General features: G+C 41.2%; 1 protein-coding gene across 4 annotated transcripts in view; it reads left to right on the top strand.

Annotated features, from left to right (window-relative positions):
* The window catches only part of LOC145358179 (protein crumbs homolog 1-like), a 243980-nt gene that overhangs the window by 156425 nt on the left and 63889 nt on the right, over positions 1-23666 (top strand). For all 4 annotated transcript variants that reach the window (XM_080211931.1, XM_080211929.1, XM_080211930.1 and 1 more), the window contains one exon: positions 3619-3745. In XM_080211931.1, the coding sequence (XP_080068057.1) occupies positions 3619-3745 (127 nt within the window). The remainder of the gene's footprint in view (positions 1-3618; positions 3746-23666) is intronic.

Raw genomic sequence — 23666 nt, 5'->3', positions numbered from 1 at the left:
GATTAATCCCTTTAAATACAACTGTTTCATTGTTGTGGAGGTGGAAATCTCTGGGAGGTAAATATAACCACAATTAATTACTCTGCATAGGACAGTGTCTTTCTTTAATCCTGTCCTGAACAGAACAATTTCATCTGTGGAAAGCAACAGGTCGAAACAAATAATGGTGTCCTGGTGCTTTTTACTTAATTGCTTTGGATCAAGAACAGGTTTACTCTCATCTACCCAATTCTGTGATAAAAATGCATTTGAGAGTCGAAGAGAGTAGAAATTTTATTTTGTTAGTTAAAGTGGAAGGTTGATTGACCTGAATACTTATTTCGATTCTTATTTTAAATTGATTAACTTTGCCACAGATTCTTAATTTTAAATGATATCCAATTTTTGCTGTATGATTGCTAGGAATAATCAAATGTTAATACCAAGGTAGTATTTAATATTCAAGTTTAACAACGTGGACTTTTTGAAATTAGAAATAATAGATAACATAAAGATCAGATTTTCCCATTCACTGACCACAGACAAGATTCTCTGGTCTCCCTGCCACTTGTCTCTCATTGGCAACAGGCAGCATGCTGTTCGCTGTGGCAGGATTCTCTGGTCCCACTGCTGTCAATGGGATTTCCCACTGAAGCCACCCCATGTCACCAGGAAGCCCACAAGCAGAGTGCGCTCCTGATGGGAGCGAAGAATCCCACTGCCAGCAAACAGCTGGAAAATCCTGCCCCATAATTTTCAGCATCAATCATTCCCATCTCAAGTCATTAAATAAAAACAGCTGTGAATTCTAATTGAAGATATGGAAATCTTATTCTTCCCTAATGTTTATTAAGTATATTAAGTGAGTCCCTGATCCTTACGTAACAGAGGTCTCAGATCAATTTTCAAATTGGCGCTGTTGGTTATTTTCAGCTGGAATATTGGTAGAGATACTGCAACTTGCTTAAGATTTCCAGGGTTAGGACAGAAAAATTTGGCAACGGATTGCACTCAATCGCAATAGAATCATAATATGATCCATTCCACAAGACAGTCATTTGATGCAAATTGCCTGTACTGACTCCTTGGACGAGTTATCCAATTAATCCTAAACCATTGCTCTTTTTCCATGATCCTGCAAAATTTGCCTCTTCAAGCTTGTATCCAAGTTCTCCTTCAAAAGTTGCTCTCTGAGCAAAGCTTCATTCAGTCTGCTTTCACTGCCCTTTCAGGCATTGCATTCCAGATCATAACAACTCACTTATACCACCTGTGGTTCTTTTGCCAATTACCTGAAGTCTATATTCTCTGGTTACTGACTCCTCTGCCACTGGAAACATATGTTCCTTCCTTACTCAATCAAGCCCTTTCCTGATTTTGAATGCATCAAATCTCTTCTTAAACCTCTTCTGCTTTAGGAAGAACAGCACGAGCTTCTCCAGTCTTTTCATGCAACTGAAGTTTCTCATCCTTGGCACCATGTCAGTCAATCTCTCTGCACTCTAAGGCCTTGATATCCTTCTCGAAGTTTTGTTTTATTTGTTCCTGGGATATAAATGTCACTGGCAAGACTAGGATTTGTTGCCCTTTTCCAACTGTTCTTGACAAGGTGATGATGAGCATTTTGTTAAATCACATAAGGAAGGAAGTTCTAGGTTTTGGACCCAGCAACAATGATATAGTTCCAAGTTAGGAAGGTGTGTCTTTTGAAGGGGAACTTGCAAATGGTGGTATTCCCATGTGTCAGCTGCTCTTGTTTCTCTAGATTATAGAAGTCACAGGTTTGGAAGATGCCATTGAAGGAGTTTTGTAAGTTTCTGCCATGCATCTTGTGATGGTACACGTTGCTGTGGTGCCTATAATTAGACAAATTTCTCTAATTGGGACCTAACCAGTGTTTAATAATGATTCAACATATATTCCTTGATTTTGGCCCTGATCTTATCAGTTGAGATGGAAGGGGTAGCTTAATTTTACTGTCCGGCACAATTCTTGGTGTATTTACTGGCAAGACCTGTTTAACTCTTTTTGTCTCCGTTCCCCAGCTTCTTCCCTGCTGCCAACAGACTTTTGAATGGACCTATTATATATTAAGTTGATCTTTCTCTTCACCCTGTTACTGCAACACTATACTTTGCACCCTCTCCTTTCCTTTTCCTTTTTGTACCCAGCAATAAAAGGGTACAAAAGTATGTTTTTGTCTGTAATAGCATGCAAGAAACAATATTTTTCACTGTATCCCAATACAAATGACAATAATAAATCAAATCAACCACAGCCAGGCAGAACAAGCTTTGACAGCTGGCAGGTAGGCATTCAACAGAAGGCTGCAGCCAGGTAGAAAAGCAGTGGGAAGGAGGGAAGGATTGGAAAGGCTGAGGGATGTGGAGATTGGAAGCTGAAGATCAGAGTCCAGGGTTGATGGAAGATTGGAGGTCTGCAATAGATGGAAGATAAGAGGGCTTGGAGTTGGAGGATTGCAAGTAAACTGGATCCAGCAGGAAAGGCACATACCTCTCCTTTAAATGGTAGCTAATTCTGAGGCACTTTCCTTAGAATATTTAAATGATCAAATTGAAAAAGGTTTGGTTTTCCACCCCATCCCACCTGGATTAAAGCTAGAAATGAGTTTTATCAGTTTCATCTTTTAAAAAAAAACCTGACCCAAATCTACCCATTTTTAGAGGTGAAAAATTCTATGATTTCACTTCTAAGAGTTAAGGATTCTCATTTGCATCTTTGTGAAACAATCTTCACTATATCCTGCTACCTTCAAAGGTCACTTCATCAGATTCCTCTGCTCTTTCAATTTTTAAAAAACTGTACCCTGTCTCCCATAATGACCAGTAGTCAAATATCGTTCTGACACTCACCACTGAGGCTTCTACTTGTAGATACCTGAATGTAGGTGGGAACTTATAAATGCCGTCAAAACAATGGTTAAAACTAGCAAAAAAAGAAAATAATGAAACTTTGTGTACTGCATCACCTGTTAGCAATCCAACAAAATAATGATTATCATATCCGAACCATTAAACATTTACAAATAATTTTGATCTGGTACTTGAGATTTTCACTGAGTCACACTAAACTCTCAGGGAACAGATTGTGCTCTGGATAATCATGCATGATTGGAAAGTAACGGCATTCATCAAATCAATACATCTGATGTTACTCTCTTATGGATTCTTCAGTTTTACAACTGAAAATGGGTATTTGTGTGCTCCAGGAAATTTGCACTGGTTAAAATATTGGTACTGCTTCCTTATTAAGATATGTACATAATTACTTTGAAATAAATTTTAAACCATTAAAATGTGTTGGAGGTCCAGAATATAACCAGTTTGTCCTTATGATGAGAAAAAGGTAATTAAAATCTATTGTCTTGAATGAAAGGCTTCACATCATTGATACACTAAGATGGCATTTCAAAACTAAAACTTTGCACATAAGGTGCTGTGTTAATGAACAACGCTGACAGTTACCTGTGTGAGAATTCCAGACAGTAGTAAACAAACTGGTAGAGATTAAAAATGACTAGCCACCTGTGCCACACACTGTCATTTTGGGAAAGGTAGCAGTTTATCAAATTAATACGGTCTCTCCTCTTTGCTGAATTTCCACCTTCAATTTACCTAGGTGTGAAGAAGAAGTCAATGAATGTGACTCAAATCCCTGCCAGAATGGAGGGACCTGCCAGAACCTGGTCAACAAATTTGTGTGCATCTGTGGAGCCAATTCTGCAGGCGAACAGTGTGAACTTGATGTAAGCAATCTTTTTTTTTTGCTCAGTGCTGCTTTGGCAAAACTATTCTCGGTTCTAGTCTTACAGACATGGACACTGCGTTTACCAGGCCTTAAATTTGCCTAAGTTCTTCCAAATCTGATAAAACCCAGGGATTTAATATGTGCCAAGGAGATGTATGTTGAGACAAAATGTATGAAATACCATAAAAGTAATGACATTTTCCATCCTGTTGAAAGTTTGTAGGCAAATCATTGGTGGTCCTGATGTCTTACAAATGATGTTGCCCATCAGTAGAAGAGTTACAATACTTGGCTTGTTCTACTGATTCTTGTGGAACCTGCACAGACATGTATGCTCTAAATGTGTAGAGTCCTATACCATTCTTAATCAGGTTACTATGCAGAGTATTTAACAGAAACACACCACATTTTCATTCATCGGTCTTTTCTCTGTTAAGATTCTAATAACTTGTGGTCTCCATGCCAATGTAATGTACCATTGGGATCCCACTGAGATACACTGCCAATTCACAAGGAACAAGAAAAATAAAGCGGACTTCTATTTCTAGATGGGAGGTACAATTTCACTAGTGTGAATGTTATGAACACAAAAAATTATACATTTTGAAACAGGTCACTCTGCCCAACCAGTCTGTGTTACCCTCTGCACAAACATATAATTTAATCACAGTTATAAACCATGTTCTTATATCCATTCAATTCCTTTATATTTCCTAACTTATCTTGAAATGTGATAGTTCCCACCTGAGCACCAGCCCAGAAAGTGAATTTCACAACCTCATAATTATGAAGAGATTTTCCTGCCTACTGTTCTAAATCGCTTACATTTAAATCGTAAATCTATGGTCCTTTAATCACGCCGTCATGTCATCACTTTCCAATATCCAGATATGTAGGAGTGCCCTACAGTCATTAATGATTCATATAGGAAAAACATACTTCCCCAAGATTGATTTCCACTGCATTTCCTTAAAAATGGTACTGCTAAGTATTGCCATTCTAGTTCCACTTTTTTGATTTATCATTGGGGGAACCACAGTTTAAAGGTGCAAGCAAGTTATCCAGAGCCATAAAATTAAAATGACAATAAACCAAGGAGCACTCAGTAAGATTTCAGGAAGCAATCTAAAGAATTGATTTTGGTTACGAGATTCCCAGCCACTTCCCACAAAATAAGACGATTGTAAAAGCACACTAATAATACACTAGAAACTTAAAAACCTGGTTAAGAAAGTAATCTCAGTGTATTGTGCAATAAATTGCACTTATATTGATACTGCAATTATACTTTGTAGTAAGGATAATAAAAATTTAGATTGAATCATTGCATATGCACTTTGCATCTTTTCTTTGGAGTTCCAGAACAGAACAAGGCATGCCCAGTTTTATTTAGCAAGGACTAGCACTCGATAGAAGGACTTGGAATCAAATCTAAGCTAAAAATCTAATTAACATTTACAGCAAGTCTTAGTTCAAATAAATACTTGACTAACCTAGTAGGGGATTTCATGGGTTGATGATTTTCAATGGTCCTTAAATGCATTCTTTCACTAATAATGCCAAGTAACAAGAAAACTTCAAAGTTAATATATTTTGATTAAAACAGATTTCCTTAATTCAAACAAAATGACTTTACAAATCCAAGAGAAAAACTGACAACAGTAACCAAATTTATTGTCATTTTTGACAAGGTAGAAACATCTTTAACCCTCAGGGTTTGTTCTGAACTTAACAGGTTGTACAACCACAAATTCACCAGCTTAATTAAGAATATGCATGAGGATGGGCTGCAACCACTGTTACTTGCACAGTTTATATATAAAAAATCTTTTTCGACTCCGTAAATGGATCATAACTAAATGTACACAATTACTATTTTGTAGATAGACAGGGAACTATTAATACTTTTATTCCAGAGCTTAGTGCATGGTGGGTTGCTTGTTTAATCCTATGGGAATGCTTGAATCTGCTATCATTCAAATGGTTTCTTTCTTCCTAAATGCATGGTTTCATTCTGCCTGTTTTCACAAGCTGAGCTCATACTTTTGCTGATGTGGTCTTGGAATGTGCAGGGTTCTTTAGGGTGACACTGGACTTAGTTTATGAAAGAGCATGGGTTACCATGGAGAAAATTACTGTGTTTAATCAAGTGAATATTATGAGAATTCAAATCTTGACACTGAGCATGACTTTATTTATGACCTTGGAATTTCTTACTCCTCATTCGTTATTACTTCTCCACACCTCAAGATGGTTCTAATATACAACAAAAAACATTCATCTGACTTGGGAAATGTTTAAAGCATAAATTATTTGTTGTATATCTTCTTGGTCTGTCACATCTTTTCCTTTCACAAGTACAAGAATGAACGTGTTTAGTTATCTGCTTGGGAGAGGGAAGGCTTCCAATCTTTCCTTATTCAAATGGATATAATGCCTCCTAAAGACTAATCCTCTCCATTTAATAATGACCTACAGCAATTCATTAAAAGATAGTTCACAATTTTTCTATGTAGAATGCCTCATCAAAATGCAATGTATTCTAATTATTTTTTCCTTGCTGTCAAGAGTATGGAACTCCATGCTCATTGCCTTGTTGGGAAACTAGAGAAAGCCTTTTGGAAAGTGAATAAATAAGAATAATCTGCTGGTAGTAACTAGCATTCGTTCTCCAATTAACACATTAACGGCTTTTCTTTTTAACAGCTATTTTTCCCAATATAGCTTTTATGAACGATTTGCTCTAAGATAACAATCATTGTTGTCTTCTAACATTTCCTGAATAACATGATATGCACTGGAATAAATAATTTGTTTTTTGCTGGTTTAGATACATCATTTTTCATGTGCTTTTTCTGTTTTCAATGTAATTATCTTTGCCAGGATCTGTTTTCCAAATGCATAGGAAGAGTTGGAACTTGTTCATACCAATGGCACTTTAGATAATTATCCAACCCAGTGACATATTCACATGGCACTTCCTGCTGGGATGTTTATCTGAATACGTATTGGTCCAGGTTTACAAACAGATGTGACTGACAGTTATTTCCGTAAGGATGGCATTAATCTTCTGTCACCGATGGGATTGTGGCATTAATTGGTAATCTTGGAGACACATGGCTGTGTGTTTTATCATGCTGCTCCTGCGTCTGCAATTAGCATTAAGATTAAGATATAGTGAAGGAGCTTATTATTCATGCAGCTTCATTATGTTAACAGCTTGTTACTCATCAGAAACATTAAAATGATGACACAAAGTATTATAGAAGTTGCAAACACTTCTTTGATGTTTACATTATGACTGTAAATGCAGCAATTAGAACAGTTCATGAATAATAGACTGCAGTTAGTTTGTCCTAGTGTTTTTCTCACCTTAATCCGAACCACCAGAATTTTATTAGTCTGGACCTACCAGAATTTTATTACAATCAGTCAACAAAATCAAGTGTAGAGTGAAATGTAATAATAGTTCACTACTGATGAGTGCTAAATTGAATTCTGCCCAATTATGAGTTCTTGGTTTATTGAATCTTCTTGCAAACTTGATGCTGCCCTGCTTTAAGCGCTTTGGCTCTCTAATTGGGTTTCTCAATTTAAAAAAATGGCTATTCCTGATTCTTACCCAATGAAGATGCAAACTTGCCTGCCTCATTTGCATCTGGTGTGCCTAAAGGTTTTTTTTATTGTTTCACTGTCACAGCTAATGTGAAAATAACAGGGAGGGAGGACAGGACATGCACTTAAATTCTGCTGGTTTTGTAGTGTATATGCTATTCTGAAGTAAATATATACATTTATATATTCCTTGTATATGGTTAAGTACTCTCTTTCTGACAATGCACTGTAGAATGTCTGTGTTGCAGAATGGAACATCTTTCCAACTCGGTGTCAATAACTAAGTACTCCCAGGTCAAGCCTAGCACAAGATATATTTAGGAAAAAGATCTTTCCCTGTCCCTTCCCTTCCTCACCGACATGCTGTTCCTCAGTACATCATCAAAAGACATGCTGTCAGGTTCCAGATAAATGCAGACCACACCTTGTTCAACTATCCTGCAATCTTTCTTGACCCCTCCACTGAGCCACAAAACAGAACCATTGGATGACTACTGTGCAAGAGGAGGCTGTTCAGCCCATCTCATCCATACAGCTCTCTACAAGAGCAACTCTGTTAATCTCACCCTCCTTCCATTTCCCTGTAGCCCTACATTTTCCTTTCTCTTAAGATGCTCATCCAGTGCCCTTTACAAAGTCACAATTTAACCTACTTCCACCACACACACAGTGCATTCTGGATTGTAACTAATTATTGCATTAAGAAGTTCTTCTGTCTGTTAATGTTACTTATTTTGCCAATCATCTTAAATGGGTGACTCCTGATTCTCAACCTTTTCACCACTGAGATTTCTCCATATTTACTCTCCCAAGATCTCTCATGATTTTGAGCACATCCATGAAATCTCCTCTTAACCTTCTGTTCACCAAGGAGAACAGCCTCAACTTCTCCAATTTATCCTTGTCATGGAGCCCCTGATCCCTGAACACAATTAAAAACCCTCCCCCCTCTCAGACCTGGTCAGTATCAGCCTGCTTGCCTGCCATCCAGTTTTGGCTGAGCTTAAATTTCATTGGGAAGATCACAGCCATCTTCGTTGGCCCCCAATATCAACTCCATCTCCCTTTATGCCCAATACTGTTGGTTGAATTTAACTGTTTGCAACTTCTACACCTTTTTGATCAATCTGAGCTTCTGACCTCATATCCTGTCCATCACAAAGGCCACCTACTTCCACCATTGTAACATTTCCCATCTCCACTCTTGCCTCACCCCATCCACTTCCACACTTTCCTCATCCCTGCTAGAATCAATTTTCTCAATGGCCTCTCATCCTTCATCTTATCCAAATCTTTGCTGCCCACTGCCTAACGCCAGTGCTCGCTTAGTTATATTACAGCAGTAGAGGCCTATATCTCCAAATTCAAAATTCTCATCCTTATTTCAGTTCCATTCTTGACATTGCCTCTCCTCATCTCTAACTTCCTTCAACCTCACAAATCTTCAAGGACTCTGTGATCTCCTAACTTTGGCCTCACCCATCCTCACTTTTTTAACCTGACAATTGGTAACTGTTCCTTCAGCCACCTGGGCTCCAAGCTCTGGACTTCCCTCCCTAAAACTTCTTTCTTTTCACTGAAGGCCTACCTTAAGAGCTACATTATTGACCAAGCCATCAACTGCCTCTTAAGATGGCTCTCAATGGTTGTCTGATTATGATCGTGGAGCATTTTTGAACATCATTCTACATTAAGGCATTTCTATAAAAACAAGTTCTTGTTGAGTTTCCCCCAAATTATTTCCACACCCAACCTCAAAAATCACTCCAGTGGAATCATTAATCACACGACCATAAGGATTAAAGCAATATTAGGCCATTTGGCCCATCGAGTCTGCTCCGCCATTCAATCATGGCTGATATTTTTCTCATCCCCATTCTCCTGCCTTTTCCCCATAATCCCTGACCTTTTTAATTTATCAAGAACCTATCTATCTATCTCTGTCTTAAACAGACTCAATGACTTGGCCTCCACAGCCTTCTGCGGCAAAGGGTCCAGAAGTGGTTCACAAAAATGATACCTGGAATGTAGAGCTTGTCATATGAGGAACAGTTGAGGACTCTGGGTCTGTACTCATTCCACAGATTCACCACTCTCTGACTGAAGAAATTCCTCATCTCTGTATTAAAGGATCATCTCTTTAGCCTGAGGTTCTGCCCTCTGGTTCTAGTTTTGTCTGCTAGTGGAAACATCCTGTCTATGTCCACTCTATCCAGACCTCGCAGTTTCCTGTAAGTTTCAATAAGATCCCCCCTCATACTTGTAAACTCCAACGAGTACAGACCCAGTGTCCTCAACTGTTCCTCATATGACAAGCTCTTCATTACAGGTATAATTCTTGTGAACCACTTCAGGACCACTTCCAAGGCCAGCACATCCTTCCTTAGGTATGGGGTTCAAAACTGCTCACAATACTCCAAATGAGATCTGACCAGAGCCTTATATAGCCTCAGAAGTACATCCCTGTTCTTGTATTCTAGGCCTCTCAACATGAATACTAAGATTGTATTTGCCTTCCTAACTGCCAACTAAAGCTGCATGTTAACCTTCAGAGAAGCTTGAACAATGACTCCCAAGTTTCTTTGTGTTTCTGATTTCCTAAGCATTTCCCCATTTAGAAAATAGTCTATGCTCCCATTCCTCCTTCCAAAGTGCATAACTTTACACTTTTTCACATTGTATTCCATCTGCCAATTCTTTGCCCATTCTCTTAATCAAGTCCTTCTGCAGCCCCCCTGCTTCCTCAATACTACCTGTCTCTCTACATATGTTTGTATCATTTGCAAACTTAGCAACAGTGCCTTCAGGTCCTTCCTCCAAATCATCAGTGTATATTGTGAAAAGTTGTGGTCCCAGCACTGACCCCTGAGGCACACCATTAGTCACCGGCTGCCATCCTGAAAAAGACCCCTTAATCCCCACTCTCTGCCTTCTGCCAGTCAGCCAATCCTCTATCATGCCAGGATCTTACCCTTAACATCATGGGCTCTTAACTCATTTAACAGTCTCCTATGCAGCACCTTGTCAAAGGCCTCCTGGAAATCTAAATAAATCACATCCACTGGTTCTCCTTTATCTAACTTTCTTGTTACCTCCTCAAAGAACTCTTAACAGATTTGTCAGATATGACCTCCCCTTGACAAAGCAGTGCTGACTCCGTTCCACTTTATCATGCAATTCCAAGTACTCAGCAATCTCATCTTTAATAATGGACTCTAAAATCTTGCCAATGACTGAAGTTAGGCTAACCGGCCTATAATTTCCCACCTGCTATCTCCCTCCCTTCTTAAACAGCGATGTTACATTAGCTATTTTCCAGTCCTCTCCTACCCTCCCTGTCTCCAGTGATTTCTGAAAGATCACCACCAACGCCTCCACAATTTCCTCAGCTATCTCTTTTAGAACACTGGGATGTAGTCCATCCTGTTCAGGTGATTTATCCATCTTCAGACCTTTCAGTTTCCCCAGAACCTTTTTCTTAGTGATGACCACTACACTCACCCGTGCCCCCTGACTCTCCTGGAGCTCTGGCATCCCATTGGTGTCTTCCACTGTGAAGACTGATGCAAAGTAACTATTCAGTTCCTTTGCTAGCTTTGTTTCCTATTATTAGTTCTCCAGGCTCATCTTCCAGTGGTCCAATGGCTATTTTTGCCTCTCTCTTGCCTTTTATATATTGGAAAAACTCTTCCTATCTTCTTTTATATTACTAGCTAGTTTAAGAACATAAGAAATAGGAGCAGGAGTAGGCCATCTAACCCCTCAAGCCTGCCCCGCCATTCAATAAGATCATGGCTGATCTGAAGTGGCTCAGTTCCACTTTCCCGCTTTCTCCCCATGACCCTTAATTCCCTTGCCTACCAAAAACCTGTCTACCCATGTCTTAAATATATTTAGCGAGGTAGCCTCCACCACTTCAACGGGCAGAGAATTCCAGAGATTCACCACCCTTTGAGTGAAGAAGTTCCTCCTCAACTCCGTTCTAAACTGTCCCCCCCCTTATCTTGAGGCTGTGCCCTCTAGTCCTGCTGTCCTTTCTGAGCGGGAAGAATCTCTCTACCTCTACCCTATCCATCCCCTTCATCATCTTATATGTCTCTATAAGTATTGGGGTAGGTGGGACCTGTTCGGATGGGATAGGGTTGGTCTGAACCGTGCTGGGACCAGAGTCCTGGCGAATCGTGTAAATAGGACTGTAGGTAGGGCTTTAAACTAATGGTGGGCGGGGGGGGGGGAGGGCGGTGCGAGGGTAGGTGACATTACGGGGTCTAAAGTTAAGGAGAGGGTACAGGTAAGGGAAGAGGCCGAGGATGTCCCAATAATAAAGGGAGTAGGGGGCGTGAGTATGGTTGGTGGCGTTCTGGCAAATAGGGTCCAGGTGAAGGCTGGGATGAAGGCACTTTATCTAAATGCACGAAGCATTCGGAATAAAGTGGATGAGCTGGTGGCGCAGATCAGCACAAATGGATATGATCTGGTGGCCATTACAGAGACGTGGCTGCAAGGTGACAGGAACTGGGAGCTGAATGTCCAGGGGTATCAAGTGTTCAGGAAGGATAGGCGGGAGGAAAAAGGGGCGTAGCTCTGCTGATTAAGGATAGCATCAGGGTGGTAGCAAGGGATGATATAGGAACCAAAAAGCAGAAAGTGGAATCGTTGTGGGTGGAGATTAGGAACAGCAAAGGGAGGAAGACGCTGGTGGGTGTCGTCTATAGGCCCCCAAATAATGATCTGGAGGTGGGGCGGGCTGTTAATGTGCAAATAAGTGCGGCGTGCAGGAATGGAACGGCAATAATTATGGGGGATTTCAATCTACATATTGATTGGTTGACCCATGTTGGACGCGGTGGGCTCGAGGAGTTGTCCTTGGAATGCTGCCAGGATAGTTTCCTTGAACAGTGTGTGTTGGAGCTGACGAGGGAGCGAGCTATCTTGGATCTGGTGTTATATAACGAGGCTGGTAGAATTAGGGACCTTGTGGTGAAGGATCCTCTTGGGGAGAGTGATCATTGTATGGTGGAGTTTCTGGTGCAGATGGAGGAGGAGAAAGTGGGTTCCCGAACACGGGTCCTTTGTTTAAACAGAGGGGAGTACGGTAGGATGAGAGAAGAATTGGCGAATGTGGACTGGGGGAGCGCGTTGGAAGGTAGGTCTGCTGAGGAGCAGTGGAGGATCTTTAAGGAGATCTTTCTTGGTGCTCAGCAGAAATTTATTCCGATGGTTAAAAAGGACCGTAGGAGGAGAGGTAATAAGCCGTGGATAACGAAGGAGGTGAAGGAAAGTGTTAAATTAAAAGCGGAGGCGTTTAGAGTAGCTAAGAGTAGTGGGCGAGAAGAGGATTGGGAGAGGTTTAAATGTCAACAAAGATTGACAAAGAAGTTGATAAAGAAGGGTAGGAGAAACTATGAAGCTGGGCTAGCGCTTAATATAAAAAAGGATAGCAAGAGTTTTTATAAATATATAAAAAGGAAGAGGCTGGCTAGGGCGAACGTTGGACCCTTAGAGGATGAGAGGGGGGACTTAGTGGTAGGGGATGGGGAAATGGCTGATGCCTTGAATAACTTTTTTGTTTCGGTCTTCACGGAGGAGGACGTGAATAATTTGCCGGGTGTTAGCGATGGAAAGATGGTAGGACTGGAGGGTCTCAATGAATTTATTGTTACTAGAGAGGCGGTGCTCGACAGACTGGAGGGACTGATTGTGGACAAGTCCCCCGGACCGGATGGAATGCATCCAAGGGTTCTGAAAGAAATGGCGGAGGTGATAGTGGATGCCTTGGTGGTTATTTTCCAAACATTGCTGGATTCCGGGGAAGTGCCGGAAGATTGGAAAACGGCTAATGTTACGCCGTTGTTTAAGAAGGGTGGCAGGCAAAAGGCAGGGAATTATAGGCCGGTTAGTTTAACGTCTGTTATAGGTAAAATGTTAGAATCCGTCATCAAGGAGGAAATAGCGAGGCATCTTGAGGGGAATTGCTTGATAGAGCAGACGCAGCACGGTTTCGTTAAGGGGAAGTCGTGTCTGACGAATTTATTGGAGTTCTATGAGTATGTGTCTAGGGCGGTGGATAAAGGAGAGCCGGTGGATGTGGTCTTTCTTGATTTTCAGAAGGCGTTTGACAAGGTACCTCACAAGAGGTTATTGCAGAAGGTCAGGGGGCATGGAGTTGGGGGTAGGGTGTTAGCGTGGATAGAGGATTGGCTGTCTAATAGGAGACAGAGTGGGGGTCAAAGGGTGCTATTCGGATTGGCGGTTGGTGACTAGTGGAGTGCCCCAGGGGTCGGTGCTGGGGCCTCAGCTATTTACCATTTATATAGATGATCTGGAGGAGGGAACCGAATGTATGGTGTCGAAATTTGCTGATGACACCAAGATTGGTGGAACGGCAAATTGCGCGGAGGGTGTGGAGAGTCTGCAGAAGGATCTAGATAGGCTGGGCGAATGGGCCAGGAACTGGCAAATGGAATTTAATGTTGGCAAGTGCAAGGTGGTCCACTTTGGTAGGAATAATGGTAGGAAGGACTATTACTTACGTGGCGAAAAACTGCAGCAGGCGACGGTGCAGAGGGACCTCAGGGTCCTTGTGCATGAGTCACAAAAACCCAGCCTGCAGGTGCAGCAGGTGGTCAGGAAGGCTAATGGGATGCTGGCCTTCATAGCGAGGGGGATTGAATATAAAAGTAGGGAGGTCTTGCTGCAGCTATATAGGGCACTGGTGAGGCCGCAGCTGGAGTACTGTGTGCAGTTTTGGTCGCCGCACTTACGCAAGGATATTTTGGCCTTGGAGGGAGTGCAGAGGAGGTTTACTAGGCTGATGCCGGAGTTGAGGGGGTTGAGCTATGAGGAGAGGCTGAATAAACTAGGCTTGTACTCGTTACAGTTTAGAAGAATGAGGGGAGATTTCATTGAGACATATAAGATGATGAATGGGATGGATAGAATAGAGGTGGAGAGACTCTTCCCACTCAGAAAGGACAGTAGGACTAGGGGGCATAGCCTCAAGATAAAGGGGGGGCCGGTTTAGAACGGAGTTGAGGAGGAACGTCTTCACTGAAAGGGTGGTGAATCTCTGGAATTCTCTGCCCGTTGAAGTGGTGGAGGCTGCCTCGCTAAATATTTTTAAGACGCAGGTTGATGGGTTTTTGATAAGCGAGGGGATTAAGGGTTATGGGGAGAGGGCGGGAATGTGGAACTGAGCCACGACAGACCAGACATGATCTTATTGAATGGCAGGGCAGGCTCGAAGGGCTAGATGGCCTACTCCTGCTCCTATTTCTTATGTTCTTATAAGATCCTCCCTCATCCTTCTAAACTCTAACGAGTATAAGCCCAGTCTATTCAGCCTCTCTTCATAGTTCAACCCCCTCAACTCCGGTATCAGCCTAGTGAACCTCCTCTGCACTCCCTCCAAGGCCAAAATATCATTGCGCAAGTGTGGCGACCAAAACTGCACACAGTACTCCAGCTGCGGCCTCACCAGTGCCCTGTACAGTTGCAGCAAGACCTCCCTGCTTTTATATTCAATCCGTCTCGCTATAAAGGCCAGCATCCCATTTGCCTTCCTGATCACCTGCTGCACCTATAGGTTGGGTTTTTGCGACTCATGCACAAGGACCCCCAGGTCTCTCTGCACCGTAGCATGCTGCAGCTTTTCGCCCTTTAAATAGTACTCCCTCCTGCTATTATTCCTGCCAAAGTGGATAACCTCACACTTGGTAACATTGTACTCCATCTGCCAGGTCCTCGCCCACTCGCTTAGCCTATCTAGATCCCTCTGCAGACTTTCCACACCCTCTGCACAATTTGCTTTTCCACTTATCTTTGTGTCATCAGCAAATTTCGACACCCTACACTCAGCTCCCTCCTCCAGATCATCTATATAAATGGTAAATAGCTGAGGTCCCAGCACCGATCCCTGGGGTACTCCGCTAGTCACCAACCGCCAATCCGAATAGCACCCATTGATACCTACTCTCTGCCTCCTATTAGACAGCCAATCCTCTATCCACGCTAACACCTTACCCCCAACTCCATGCCCCCTAACCTTCTGCAGCAACCTTTTGTGCGGCACCTTATCAAACGCCTTCTGAAAATCGAGAAACACCACATCCACCGGTTCCCCTCCCACCACACTAGTCACATCCTCACAGAATTCCAATAAATTCGTCAGACACGACTTCCCCTTAACGAATCCGTGCTGCGTCTGCTCTATCAAACAATTCTTCTCAAGGTGCCTCGCTATTTCTTCTTTGATGTTGGATTCCAGCATTTTTCCTACAACAGATATTAAACTAACCAGCTTATAATTCCCTGCCTTTTGCCTGCTACCCTTTTTAAACAGCGGCGTAACATTAGCCGTTTTCCAATCTTCTGGCACTTCCCCGGAATCCAGCGAGGTTTGGAAATTAATCACTAAGGCATCCACTATCACCTCTGCCATTTCCTTCAGAACCCTACTCTCATATTTCATCTTCTCCTCCCTTACTCCTTTTGCTTTTATGCTTTCCTTGACTTCCCTTATCAACCCTTGTCCTCCCCTTGGCATGAATTTTTGTTGTGCCTCCCAAATAACTCTCAAAACTCCTGCCATTGCTGTTCCACTGTCTTCCCTGCTAGGCTCCCTTTCCAATCAACTCTGGGCAGCTCCTCCCTCATGTCTTTGTAGTTACCTTTATTTAATTGTAATACCTTTCCATCTAATTCCAGCTTGTCCCTCTCAAACTGAATTCTATTATATTGTGGTCACTGCTCCCGCGGGTTCCTTCACCTTATAGCAGGATATAAATCAGTTGGAGACTTGGACGGATAGATGGAGTTTAATCCGGACATGTGTGAGGTAATGCATTTTGGAAGATCTAATACAGATAGGAAATACACAGTAAATGACAGAACCCTTAAGAGTATTGATAGGCAGAGGGATCTGGGTGTACAGGTAGACAGGTCACTGAAAGCAGTAATGCAGGTGGAGAAGGTAGTCAAGAAGGCATGTGGCACGCTTGCCTTTATCGGTCAGGACACTGAGTTTAAAAATTGGCAAGTCATGTTGCAGCTTTATAGAACCTTAGTTAGATCGCACTTGGAATATAGCATTCAATTCTGGTCGCCACACTACCAGAAAGATGTGGAGGCTTTGGAGAGGGTACAAAAAAGATTTACCAGGATGCTGCCTGATATGGAGGGCACTAGCTATGAGGAAAGGTTGGAGAAATTTGGTTTAGTTTCACTGGAACAATAGAGGTTGAGGGGTGACCTGATAGAAGTCTACAAGATTATGAAGGGAATGAACAGAGTGGAAGAGTCAATTACTAAGGGCATAGGTTTAAGATGCAAGGGGCAATGTTTAAAGGAGATGTGCAAGGCAATATTTTTAGAGAGAGAGTGGTGGGTACCTGGAATTCACTGCTGGAGGAGGAAGTGGAAGCAGATACAACAGCAATGTTTTAAGGGACATCTGGACAAATACATGAATAGGATGGGAATAGAGGGATATGGTCCCCGGAAGGGTAGAGGGTTTTAGTTCAGTTGGGCAGCGTGGTCGGTGCATGCTTGGTGGGCCGAAGGGCCTGTTCCTGTGCTGTAATTTTCTTTGTTCTTTAAGTTCCCTAGTCAAGTCTGCCTCATTACACATCACCAAATCCAGAATTGCCTGTTCCCTAGTAGGTTCTGTCACAAGCTATTCCAAAAAAAATCTTAGATATTCCACAAATCCCTTTTCTTGGAATCCACTACCTACCAGATTTTCCCAGTTCACCTACATATTGAAATCTTCCAATATTATTGTAATAGTGCCTTTTTTATATGCCTAAACGAAGAGGATTGAACTTAACTAAATTCATTTATGGTCTTTCCAGAATCAACAGAAAATTGAGATTTTATTTCTTTCTAGATTCGATCTTAACTCAGTTGAACTCTATTATGAGATACAAACTTATACTGGAATGTTCCAGCTGTTCATGCCAGTAGGACACCCTGGTCCAGCTGATGACACTCTCCTGACACGGGTTAGTGGCAGAGTGGGATGCAGTCAATGGAGAATCTATTTTTCTGTGATGTTGATTGAGAGATAAATATTAGCCAGGACACCAGGAATAGCTCCCCTGCTCTTCTTTGAAACTGTGCCATGGGATTTTTTTCCACCCACCCAAGCAGACAGGTGGGGTCTCAGTTTAATGTCCCATCTAAACAACAGCACCTCCAGCAGCATAGTGCTTCCTCAGTATTGCACTGGAGAGTCAGCCTAGATTAAAATGCTAAAGTGGGACTTGAACCTTGTAATCATGTGACTCACTGGTGAGAATGCTAGCAACTGAGCGGCAGGTGACACTTAAAAGAAACCTGGAAAGTTATGTAGTATGAAATGTATTCAGCTTCTGGTGTCAGGGCCAGGTTTTCACGGATCCACTATTCTGCTATGAATAGTTATAATACACATACAAAACGTCTAATGCCGAATGAACAAAGTTGATTATTTTGAATGTTAAATTATTTTTATAACAAGGAAAACAATGTAACTTCTACACATCACAGAATTGTTATGGTGCAGAAGGAGACCATTTGGCCCACTGTGTCGGCACTGGCTCTACAAATGAGCATTTTCTCTTAATGTCATTCACCTGCCTTTTCCCCGTACCCCTGTACATTATTTCTTTTCAAATAATCATTTAATGCCGTGTTGAATTCCCACATGCGTGTGAAAATCAGCATGGGGTTTCAAGGTGGAAAAAACCTGGGAACACAATAATGTGGTTTTCAATTAAAAAAAACTGAGGTTCCATGATTCAATTCAAAATAAATATGCAGGGTTATGGTCTTAAGCAACAGTGTTTTGCTTCATGCTGTTTCAATACTGGGCCATTCAAACTTAAGTATCAAAGCAAATAGTAATTATATATAATCTCAATATTTAACACCAAGAGTATAATAAATTTGAATAGTAACTCTTATCCATTAAACTCCTCTACTATATTAAGTTGTACAGAAAATATTTTGAAGCAATTTACTTGCTGACAATTGGCTCACATGTAAATTTTTCCAACCAACTTGCAAAAGGTATAAAGTAAAAATATGCCCTTTAAATATCTATTTTAAAATCTGGAATAGACAGAAACTGCTGTTTCTAATTTTCACTTCTGCACAACAATTAAGTGATCATAATGTTGAAAATATGATTGGGAAATTATTGATACGAATTCATATTATATTAACTTGAAGTTTAAGTTTATTTATTATTACTGTCACAAGTAGGCTTACATTAACTCTGTGATGAAGTTACTGTGAAAATCCCTTAGTTGCCACTGTCCGGAGCGCGTTCAGGTGCACTGAGAGACAATTTAGCATGGCCAATGGTTGATGCAGTAAAATCATGTGTTTGGATTTTTTTTCTTACCAACTAGCCATTGATGTTTTACACTTGAGACAATGCAGAGGAGATTTACCAGAATGAAATAGCTACAAGATGAGGATGAAGAAGTGAGGTTGTTCTTCTTAGAACAAAGGAGATCAAGGAGAGATTTGATAGGGGTGTATAAGATTATGATAGGCTTGGATAAGGTAGACAAAGCTGTCCCCTATAGTTGACGGCACATAATAGGTCATATCACAATATCCAAAACTGAACAGAATATAAAACAAACATTCTTACAAATTAATAGAAATTAAGAATTGCTATTGTCTCAAGAAAGAATAAATGATCGTAGCTCATTGTTGTGACTTGCAATTTTAATATAAAATGGGTAAAATAAGAATATCTTGGCAAAGATTTGCGTGGCTTCTTTCTCTGCTGTAACCACAATGATTTTTGTGCTGCTAACAAAGCCTCACAATTAGCATTAAGCTAAGTTTGAATTGTAAAATAATTAAAAACCTATTTGCTTGAAATTCAAAAAGTGGATGAATGGTGTTATAGAATTCCAGTTTAACTTTTTGGCAAAATTATGAGACTCTTGTGTCTGTAGTAGACAGTATGAAGCAATTACTGTCAATTGCCCCAATTGCTCCCATTTGTCAACAGTGTAAAGGCATTGTAAAAGGTATTTTAGTATCAGCATTAAACAAAATGCATTAGAAAACCAAATATCAAAGTCTGTTTAAGAAATGTGTTAACAATGCAGTCTGTGTTAGTTTGGAAAAATGACTGCATTGAGAATTTTAGTAAAGAAGAGCTGCTGGTTTGCTTAACTGATATTGCCTCCTTATGAAGTCCTTATTCCACTGAGGTCAACTATTAACTCCCGTTGTTTATCAGTAGGAAAATGCATCACCTTGTTGACAGTGCAAACCTTGCTGAAGCTTTTATTGAATCAGCATTATTGTGAAACATCTATTATTTGTGCATAAAAATAGTTCATTATGCTGTATATTTAAATGCATAAGTGTGGCTGTACAGCTGGATTCAGTCTTCTACAGCCAACCTGCAGGGCTTCAGTAGCCCTGTTCTGGGGCCCAATTAAGACGATCAAGCCCAATCATTTACCAAATGGGATTTTATCTGCAGCAAAGCAGAAACCTATAACTTCCAAATCCACAAACAGTAAGCATCCCATTCAAAGTTCAGCCTCTTGAATATTTTTAGAATGATGATTTAAATATGCCCCAGACAAGGACAGAAAGTTGGACTGATGCTGGATTGCATGATGGCGCAGTAGTTAATGAGCACTGCTGCCTCATAGTGCCAGGACCCAGGTTCGACTATCGGCTTGGGGTCACTGTCTGTGTGGAGTCTGCACGTTCTCCCCTTGTCTGTGTGGGTTTCCTCTGGTTTTCTCCCATGTGCTGCTGGTTAGGTGCATTGGCCATGCTAAGTTCTCCCTCGTGTACCTGAACAGGCATTGGAGTGTGGCAACTATAGGATTTTCATAGTAACTTTACTGCTGTGTAAGCCTACTTGTGGCACTAATAAATAAAATTTTAAAAATTGGTATCTCACCTGTCCACTCACTGTCCAATGATGTTAAGTTTACATTTCCTCTGCACACTTATTAACACATTTGCATTGCATTCCTGCCTACAATAAGTTAACAATACATGTTTATTTGTGTGAACCTGTACCATCTATTGGAATGACACTGGAAATGTCTGTTTTCAAGTCTGAGAGCAGTGGCTTATCAAGACATTTTTCTTAGCTCTATTCAATGATTAAGCTTGGCATTGTATTTGGGACTTACTTAGCCTCCACATGACAAAAGCAAAGCGGATGATGCTTATGACCTCCCCAATGCTTCATCACAGATGACAGTGTTCACCCAATCCACGTGACATTGTCAAATAGGAGAATGCTGGATTCATCAAAGGCTATGGGCTCTTGCAGCATCCTGGCTGTGCTCCAGAATTAGCCATGCCCCTAGTCAAATGATTCTGATCGACTAGCAACATTGGCATCCGTATTAAAATGTGGCAAATTGTCCCAGTTATGCTCAAAATGGACAAATCTGATGTTCCAATTACTGCACAATCAGCAGCAGGAAGGAATTAGCAATCAGGGAGCAAGTACTTCCTGATAACACGTATTGTGTTATCGGAATTGGCTCCATCCCTGATTATTACAGCCCTGACCCAAACATGGGCACAAACACCGGAATTAAGGTACAAGTGATTGCCCTTGACTAAGTGTGGCAGCAAGGATCAGAAGGAAAACTTTCCCAGTAAATTAAACCGTGATCCAGAACATAAATTACCTAGAATAAATAATGTTAATATTTGGTTCTTGCTTTTAAATGCCCACTGCAAATTGCAGGTAGTACCAATGCCACAGAAGGAAAAGAGAGATATCAGTTAGATTCATAGTCAAAGTCTGTGGGAAAGTTCCAGTAAATTATAACTTTGTATTCATTAACTTGCCGTAAAGAGACACATTAGCCGAATGCAAAGAATAATTCCAATCCTCATCAGGATTGCACCAGTTACAGACTTGAGGCGCTTTACAGCTTCACTGGTCAAATCTATCAAGAATGCCAACTGATGCTACTTGCAGTCAGAAGATTAATGGTTAGAAGTAACGGAATTAAAGCAATATCCATAGAACATGAAGCATTAGAATTCTCTGACACAGATGCATCATTGAAACTTGAATGGGCAGAAAAAGTAACCAAAATGTTTTGCAGGAAAACAATAGATGCCCTGCTTTATTTTAAACAGTTAAGTGATCTGAAACCAAGAAATAAAAGGACAAATATTGCAGAATTAAAAAAAAACAGCCCTCCAGCCCCTCACACACTCCCCATTCCCATCCATGCTAACCTATGCCACCTCTACCTCCATCGACCCTCAAACTCTCCATGCCAACCTGCACCCTCTCCAACCACCCCTCATATCCACTATGCCAACCCAACCCCCATTCCTCCTTACAGCCCTTAGTAGCCCTATGCCAACTTAGTGCCATCTCATGCCAACCCATGCACCCACACTTACCACCCTTTGTCCTTACCTGTTCCATGCCACTCAACTAGTATGGGCAGATCTCAGAGACCATGCTGACATAAAATACTATTACATCACTATTAAAAATATTGAAAAATTCCTTCAATGAATCTCTAATGAAAACAAACATTTCACTTAAGTATTGACTCTCTTATGACCACTTGGAACTGTCTAGAAACTGCTCACTTAACATTACCAATATGGGGTGCCTGTAAGGTTGTAAAGTCATCCATGCAGTACAAATCCTACAATGATGATCCTCAGGCTTATGTTGACAAGAGTTAAATAGGAGACTTTTTTTTTAAGATGCCACACATTTTAAAAAAAATTAAAGCTCAGCAGAATTCTATCTATTGACACTCTGATTGTTTCAATGAGCTTTAGCAGTTCTTTGACAGCTTGACAATTCTTCTTCAACTCCAATGAGTTATACATTTCTTACACACAGTCATATGTACTTTTAACAATCTCAAAGGACATCTGACCTACCCCAAAGAATTCTTTACCTCTCCCAAAGGTATCCTAGAACCATAATCCAAAAGGATACCCTGGCTATCAAAACAAATTCATAAGGCTTAGACTTCCAGTCTAATCTGTACATTTAATGTTTCAGACCCCAATCTCACCAAAATCAGGAGTGGCGGCAGCTCCTGATTTATATGGGCAGCTGTCTCTGTGAATCATGGATGTGAAATTTAGAATCCAGCCGCTGTGAGAATGGCAGGGGCCAGGTTTAGCTGCAGTACTTCTACAAACATACAAAATAGGAGCAGTAGTCGGCCTTTCAGTCATTCGAGTTTGCTCTGAACAAAGAATAAACAAAATTGCAGCACAGGAACGGCCCCTTGGCCCGACCAATCCTACAGACCATGCTGCCCAATTTAATTAAAACGTCCTACCCTTCCGGGGACCATATCCCTCTATTCCCAGCCTATTCATGCACTTGTCAAGGCACTCCTTAAAAGTCACTACCGTATCCGCTTCCACTACCTTGACAATGAGTTCCAGGCATCCACCACTCTGTGTTAAAAAAATCTGCCTTGTACATCTCCTTTAAACTTGCCCCTCGCACCTTAAACCTATGCCCACTGGCAATTGACGCTTCCGCCCTGGGAAAAAGCTTCTATCTACTCTGTCCATGCCTCTCATAATCTTGTAGACTTCTATCTGGTCTCCCCTCAACCTCCGTTGCTCCAGTGAGAACAAACCTAGTTTCTCCAACCTCTCCTCATAGCTAATGCCCTCCATACCAGGCAACATCCTGGTAAATCTTTTCTGTACCCTCTCCAAAGCCTCCACATCCTTCTGGTAGTGTGGCAACCAGAATTGAACACTATATTCCAAGTGTGGCCTAACTAAGGTTCTATAAAGCTGCAACATGACATGCTGATTTTTAAAATCAATATCCTGGCCAATGAAGGAAAGCATGCCAAATGCCTTCTTGACTACCTTCTCCACCTGCATTGCCACTTTCAGTGACCTGTGTACTTGTACACCCAGATCCCTTTGCCTATCAATACTCAAAGGTTCTGCCACTTACTGTATATTTCCTGACCTTCCAAAATGCATTACCTCACATTTGTCTGGATTAAACTCCATCTGCCATCTCTCCGCCCAAGTTTTCAACTGACCTACATCCTGCTGTATCCTCTGATGATCCTCATTGCTATCTGCAAATCCACCAACCTTTGTGTCGTCCGCAAACTTACTAATCAATCCAGTTACATTTTCCTCCAAATCATTTATATATATTACAAACAGTAAAGGTCCCAGCACTGATCCCTGAAGAACACCACTTGTCACAGCCCTCCATTCAGAAACGCACCCTTCCACTGCTACTCTCTGTCTTCTTTGACCGAGCCAGTTTTGTATCCACCTTGCCAGCTCAT

Source organism: Carcharhinus amblyrhynchos, chromosome 25 (assembly GCF_965287045.1).
Source record: "Carcharhinus amblyrhynchos chromosome 25, sCarAmb.v2.hapA, whole genome shotgun sequence".
NCBI classification, from domain to species: Eukaryota; Metazoa; Chordata; class Chondrichthyes; order Carcharhiniformes; family Carcharhinidae; genus Carcharhinus; species Carcharhinus amblyrhynchos.
Note: the sequence above shows the minus strand (reverse complement) of the source record. Positions and strands in the feature narration are given on the sequence as shown.